At 60.9% G+C, this 6,968-nt stretch overlaps 1 protein-coding gene across 1 annotated transcript in view; it reads left to right on the plus strand.

Moving 5' to 3' along the window:
- The first annotated feature begins 4,021 nt into the window (after nt 1–4,021).
- The window catches only part of C43H1orf43 (chromosome 43 C1orf43 homolog), a 7,552-nt gene continuing 4,605 nt past the window's right edge, over nt 4,022–6,968 (plus strand). The window contains exon 1 of the mRNA XM_064175940.1: nt 4,022–4,046. Within this exon, the coding sequence (XP_064032010.1) occupies nt 4,022–4,046 (25 nt within the window). The remainder of the gene's footprint in view (nt 4,047–6,968) is intronic.

Below are 6,968 nucleotides of genomic sequence, written 5' to 3' on the forward strand. Positions count from 1 at the left end.
CCCTGGGGCTGCTCCTTCCTTCCTCCTCCTCCTCCTCCTCCTCCTCCTCCTCCTCCTCCTCCTCCTCCTCATCCTCCTCATCCTCCTCCTCCTCCCTGCGGTTTGGGCTGTTCCCTCGGACTTTTAACTGCGAGGATGCCAGGAGCTTCCTGCCCAACGCTGCCAGGCTCCATCTCTACCAACCTGGTGCTGGCTGCACCGGGGTTGCTCCTTCCTCCCTTCTCCTCCTCCTTCTCCTCCTCCTCCTCCTCGGACTTTTAACTGCGAGGATGCCAGGCGCCTCCTGCCCAGCGCTGCCAGGCTGCACCTCTACCAGCCTGGTGCTGGCTGCCCTGGGGCTGCTCCTTCCTTCCTCCTCCTCCTCCTCCTCCTCCTCCTCCTCCTCCTCCTCCTCCTCCTCCTCCCTCCTTCTCCTCCCTCTTCCTCCTCCTCTTCCTCTTCCTCTTCCTCTTCCTCCTCCTCCCTGCGGTTTGGGCTGTTCCCTTGAACTTTTAACTGCGAGGATGCCAGGCGCCTCCTGCCCAGCGCTGCCAGGCTTCATCTCTACCAACCTGGTGCTGGCTGCACCGGGGCTGCTCCTTCTTCCCTCCTCCTCCTCCTCCTCCTCCTCCTCCTCCTCCTCCTCCTCCTCCTCCTCCTCCTCCTCCTCCTCCTCCTCCTCCTCCTCCTCCTCCTCCTCCTCCTCCTCCTCCTCTCTGCGGTTTGAGCTGCTTCCTTGGACTTTTAACTGAGACTGGCAGTGAGAATGGGGAGGGAGGGGAAGGGCAGAGGAGGCTGCTGGTGAGAGAGATTCCCCCCAGCACAGCCAGAGGGAGCTGGGGGTGAGAGGAAGGCTCCAGGGGGAGACCTCAAAGCTGCTGCCAGAGCATGAAGGGAGCCTGCAGGGAGGCTGCAGAGAGCCTTTGGCTGAGGGAGTGTGAGGCAGGCCCAGGGCAGTGGTTTGGAGCTGAGGCAGAGCAGGGGGAGAGTGGAGCTGAGGCAGGAGCTGGGCAGCAGCAGGGTGGGCACAGCTTGGCACAGGCTGGGCAGGGAGGCTGTGGCTGGTCCAGGGTCAGGCTGGATGAGGCCTTAAGCAGCCTGGGCAGGGAACACCTGACCCTGCCCCCATGAGCAGTGGATGGAAGCTGCAGCTCAAGCAGCAGTGGATGGAAGCTGCAGCTCAGCACAAGCAGCAGTGGATGGAAGCTGCAGCACAAGCAGCAGTGGATGGAAGCTGCAGCTCAGCACAAGCAGCAGTGGATGGAAGCTGCAGCTCAAGCAGCAGTGGATGGAAGCTGCAGCTCAGCACAAGCAGCAGTGGATGGAAGCTGCATCTCAAGCAGCAGTGGATGGAAGCTGCAGCACAGCACAAGCAGCAGTGGATGGAAGCTGCAGCTCAAGCAGCACTGGATGGAAGCTGCAGCACAGCACAAGCAGCAGTGGATGGAAGCTGCAGCACAAGCAGCAGTGGATGGAAGCTGCAGCACAAGCAGCAGTGGATGGAAGCTGCAGCACAGCACAAGCAGCAGTGGATGGAAGCTGCAGCACAAGCAGCAGTGGATGGAAGCTGCAGCTCAGCACAAGCAGCAGTGGATGGAAGCTGCAGCACAAGCAGCAGTGGATGGAAGCTGCAGCACAAGGAGCAGTGGATGGAAGCTGCAGCACAAGCAGCAGTGGATGGAAGCTGCAGCTCAGCACAAGCAGCAGTGGATGGAAGCTGCAGCACAAGCAGCAGTGGATGGAAGCTGCAGCTCAGCACAAGGAGCAGTGGATGGAAGCTGCAGCTCAGCACAAGCAGCAGTGGATGGAAGCTGCAGCACAAGCAGCACTGGGTGGAAGCTGCAGCACAAGCAGCACTGGATGGAAGCTGCAGCACAGCACAAGCAGCAGTGGATGGAAGCTGCAGCTCAGCACAAGCAGCAGTGGATGGAAGCTGCAGCACAAGCACCAGTGGATGGAAGCTGCAGCACAAGCAGCACTGGATGGAAGCTGCAGCACAGCACAAGCAGCACTGGATGGAAGCTGCAGCACAAGCAGCAGTGGATGGAAGCTGCAGCTCAGCACAAGCAGCACTGGGTGGAAGCTGCAGCACAAGCAGCAGTGGATGGAAGCTGCAGCACAGCACAAGCAGCACTGGATGGAAGCTGCAGCACAGCACAAGCAGCAGTGGATGGAAGCTGCAGCACAAGCAGCAGTGGATGGAAGCTGCAGCACAAGCAGGACTGGGTGGAAGCTGCAGCACAAGCAGCACTGGATGGAAGCTGCAGCACAGCACAAGCAGCAGTGGATGGAAGCTGCAGCTCAGCACAAGGAGCAGTGGATGGAAGCTGCAGCTCAGCACAAGCAGCAGTGGATGGAAGCTGCAGCACAAGCAGCACTGGATGGAAGCTGCAGCACAAGCAGCACTGGATGGAAGCTGCAGCTCAGCACAAGGAGCAGTGGATGGAAGCTGCAGCTCAGCACAAGCAGCAGTGGATGGAAGCTGCAGCTCAAGCAGCAGTGGATGGAAGCTGCAGCTCAGCACAAGCAGCAGTGGATGGAAGCTGCAGCTCAGCACAAGCAGCAGTGGATGGAAGCTGCAGCTCAGCACAAGCAGCACTGGATGGAAGCTGCAGCTCAGCACAAGCAGCACTGGATGGAAGCTGCAGCACAGCACAAGCAGCAGTGGATGGAAGCTGCAGCTCAGCACAAGCAGCACTGGATGGAAGCTGCAGCTCAGCATAAGCAGCACTGGATGGAAGCTGCAGCACAGCACAAGCAGCAGTGGATGGAAGCTGCAGCTCAGCACAAGGAGCAGTGGATGGAAGCTGCAGCTCAGCACAAGCAGCAGTGGATGGAAGCTGCAGCACAAGCAGCAGTGGATGGAAGCTGCAGCACAAGCAGCACTGGATGGAAGCTGCAGCTCAGCACAAGGAGCAGAGGATGGAAGCTGCAGCACAAGCAGCACTGGATGGAAGCTGCAGCTCAGCACAAGCAGCACTGGATGGAAGCTGCAGCTCAGCACAAGCAGCAGTGGATGGAAGCTGCAGCTCAGGAGGTTCCAGCTCAGCCCAAGGGGGAACTTCTTCCCTGGCAGGGTCCCAGAGCCTGGCCCAGGCTGCCCAGGGAGGTTGTGGAGTCTCTTCTGCAGCCCTTCCAGCCCTGCCTGGATGTGTTCCTGTGTGCCCTGAGCTGGATTGGTCTGACAGGGAGGATGCAGGAGGGGACCTGCAGGGCAAGTCCTGCTCTGGCAGGGGGAGGTTGGACCCAATGGGTCCCTTCCCACCCCTGCCCCCCTGTGCTCCTGTGCAAGATGCTGGATGAGCTCTGAGCTCTCTCCCAACCTGAGCCATTCCCCTGCTGATCCTGGGGGGAGGTGAGGTGTGGGGGGGGTGGGGGATGAGGTTTTCATCTCCTGTTGAGCTTTGCTCCAGGAGGAGCTTTTCCTTTCCTCCTGGAGCCCAGGAAGGTCTCTTGGACATCTCAGCAAGGATCCCCTCGGGGCTGAGCAGCCTGAGAGCTGCTGGGGGCTGCTGTGCTGAGCCCTGCAGGCTCTGACATTAAAGGAGGTTATTTCTGAGGCTCATTTCCTCTCCTCCCTCCCTCCCTTTGGCCTCCAGCTCCAGCAGCAGGTGCAGACAAAAATAACCTCCCCCCCATCCCCCCACCCCTGCTGCACCCCAGCCAGGCTGGGCAGGAGGGGAGCTGCTCTGGCTCCTCTCCATGCTCCCTGCCTCAGAGCAGGCTGCAGAGCTCCTGGCAGCAGAATCTCCCTCCCCCTGCACTCCCCCCCCCAGCAGGGCTGAGGAAACTCAGGCTGGAGGTGCCTGGAGAGAGACCCACGCTGAGGCCAGGTGGCCAACTTGGAGTCTGGGTGGCCAACATGAAGTCTGGGTGGCCAACTTGGGGTCTGGGTGGGCAACATGGAGTCTGGGTGGCCAACAAGGAGTCTGGGTGGCCAACTTGGAGTCTGGGTGGCCAACGTGGAGTCTGGGTGGCCAACATGGAGTCTGGGTGGCCAACATGGAGTCTGGGTGGCCAACTTGGGGTCTGAGTGGCCAACATGGAGTCTGGGTGGCCAACATGGGGTCTGGGTGGCCAACATGGAGTCTGGGTGGCCAACATGGAGTCTGGGTGGCCAACTTGGGGTCTGGGTGGCCAACATGGAGTCTGGGTGGCCAACATGGAGTCTAGGTGGCCAACTTGGAGTCTGGGTGGCCAACATGGAGTCTGGGTGGTCAGCATTGAGTCTAGGTGGCCCTCATGGAGTCTAGGTGGCCCTCACGGAGTCTAAGTGGCCAACATGGAGTCTAGGTGGCCAGCATGGAGTCTGGGTGGCCAACTTGGAATCTAAGTGGCCAACACGGAGTCTGTGTTGCTAACAAGGAGTCCAGGTGGCCAACATGGAGTCTAAGTGGCCAACTTAGAGTCTGGGTAGCCAAGTTTGAGCCTGGGTGGCCAGCATGGAGCCCAGGTGGCCCCCAGGGAGTCTGTGCCTCTGCCCACCCCACAGCCCTGCAGGACTCCTCCCCCTGGCACTGCCATTCCTGGAACTGCCTCTAGAGGTCCACAGCAGCTCAGGGCTCAGGGCTCAGGGCTCAGGGCCCAGGTTCAGGGCTCAGGGCTGAGGGCTCAGGGCTCAGGGCTCAGGGCTCAGGGCCCAGGTTCAGGGCTCAGGGCTGAGGGCTCAGGGCTCAGGGCTGAGGGCTCAGGGTTCAGGGTTCAGGGTTCAGGGCTCAGGGCTGAGGGCTCAGGGCTCAGGGCTCAGGTTCAGGGCTCAAGGCTCAGGGATGAGGGCTCAGGGCTGAGGGCTCAGGGTTCAGGGCTCAGGGTTCAGGGTTCAGGGCTCAGGGCTCAGGGCTCAGGGTTCAGGGCTCAGGGCTCAGGGCTCAGGGCTCAGGTTCAGGGCTCAGGGCCCAGGTTCAGGGCTCAGGGCTGAGGGCTCAGGGCTCAGGGCTGAGGGCTCAGGGTTCAGGGTTCAGGGCTCAGGGCTCAGGGTTCAGGGCTCAAGGCTCAGGACTCAGGGTTGAGGGCTCAGGGTTCAGGGTTCAGGGCTCAGAGCTCAGAGCTCAAGGCTCAGGACTCAGGGCTCAGGGCTCAAGGCTCAAGGCTCAGGGATGAGGGATCAGGGTTCAGGGCTCAGGGTTCAAGGCTCAGGGCTCAGGGCTCAAGGCTCAGGGATGAGGGCTCAGGGTTCAGGGCTCAGGGTTCAAGGCTCAGGGCTCAGGGCTCAAGGCTCAGGGCTCAAGGTTCAGGGCTCAGGGCTCATGGTTCAGGGCTCAAGGCTCAGGGCTCAAGGCTCAGGGCTCAGGGCTCAAGGCTCAGGGTTCAGGGCTCAGGGTTCAGGGTTCAAGGCTCAAGGCTCAGGGCTCAGGGCTCAGGGCTCAAGGCTCAGGGCTCAGGGCTCAGGGCTCAAGGCTCAGGGCTCAGGGCTCAAGGCTCAGGGCTCAGGGTTCAGGGCTCAGGGTTCAGGGCTCAGGGTTCAGGGCTCAGGGCTCAGGGCTCAAGGCTCAGGGTTCAGGGCTCAAGGCTCATGGCTCAGGGCTCAGGGCTCAAGGCTCAGGGTTCAGGGTTCAAGGCTCAAGGCTCATGGCTCAGGGTTCAGGGCTCAGGGCTCAAGGCTCAAGGCTCATGGCTCAGGGCTCAAGGCTCAAGGCTCAGGGCTCAAGGCTCAGGGCTCAGGGCTCAGGGCTCAAGGCTCATGGCTCAAGGCTCAGGGCTCAGGGTTCAGGGCTCAGGGCTCAGGGCTCAGGCTTCAAGGCTCAGGGCTCAAGGCTCAGGGATGAGGGCTCAGGGCTCAGGGCTCAAGGCTCAAGGCTCAGGGATGAGGGCTCAGGGTTCAGGGCTCAGGGCTCAGGGTTCAGGGCTCAGGGCTCAGGGCTCAGGGATGAGGGCTCAGGGTTCAGGGCTCAGGGCTCAAGGCTCAGGGATGAGGGCTCAGGGCTCAGGGCTCAGGGCTCAAGGCTCAGGGTTCAGGGCTCAGGGCTCAGGGTTCAGGGCTCAGGGCTCAGGGCTCAGGGATGAGGGCTCAGGGCTCAGGGCTCAGGGCTCAAGGCTCAGGGATGAGGGCTCAGGGCTCAGGGCTCAGGGCTCAAGGCTCAGGGTTCAGGGCTCAGGGCTCAGGGTTCAGGGCTCAGGGCTCAAGGCTCAGGGCTCAGGGTTCAGGGCTCAGGGTTCAGGGCTCAAGGCTCATGGGGGCAGCTCTGGGGGGGGGGAGGAGGTCTGGAAGGGAGGAAAAACTCTTCAGAGGGGCAGAAAATCCTTCGGGAGCTGAAGAGGTCCTCAGAGGGGGGGAAAAATCCCTCAAAGGGGGAAAAACTCCTGCAAGGGGGAGGAAAAGTCCCTCAAAGGGGGGGGAAATGTCCTTCAAGGGGGGGGGAATGTCCTTTAAGGGGGGGGGAAATGTCCTTCAAGGGGGGGGAAAATGTCCTTCTAGGGGGGAAATGTCCTTCAAGGGGGGGGAAATGTCCTTCAAGGGGGGGAAATGTCCTTCAAGGGGGGGAAATGTCCTTCTAGGGGGGAAATGTCCTTCAAGGGGGGGGAAATGTCCTTCAAGGGGGGGGGAAATGTCCTTCAAGGGGGGGAAATGTCCTTCAAGGGGGGGGAAACTCCTTCAAGGGGGGGAAATGTCCTTCAAGGGGGGGGGAAATGTGCTTCAAGGAGGGAAAATGTCCTTCAAGGGGGGGGGGGGAAATGTCCTTCAAGGGGGGGAAATGTCCTTCAAGGGGGGGGAAATGTCCTTCAAGGGGGGAAAAAGTCCTTCAAGGGGGGGGGAAATGTCCTTCTAGGGGGGGAAATGTCCTTCAAGGGGGGAAAAAGTCCTTCAAGGGGGGGGAATGTCCTTTAAGGGGGGGGAAAACTCCTTCTAGGGGGGAAAAAGTCCTTCAGGGAGGAAAAAGTCCTTCAAAGGAGGGGAAAAGTCCTTCAAGGGGGGAAACTCCTTCAAGGGGGGGGGGGAAGTCCTTCAAGGGAGGGGAAATGTCCTTCTAGGGGGGGAAAAACTCCTTCTC

The sequence above is a fragment of the Pogoniulus pusillus genome, chromosome 43 (genome assembly GCF_015220805.1).
Source record: "Pogoniulus pusillus isolate bPogPus1 chromosome 43, bPogPus1.pri, whole genome shotgun sequence".
NCBI lineage: Eukaryota > Metazoa > Chordata > Aves > Piciformes > Lybiidae > Pogoniulus > Pogoniulus pusillus.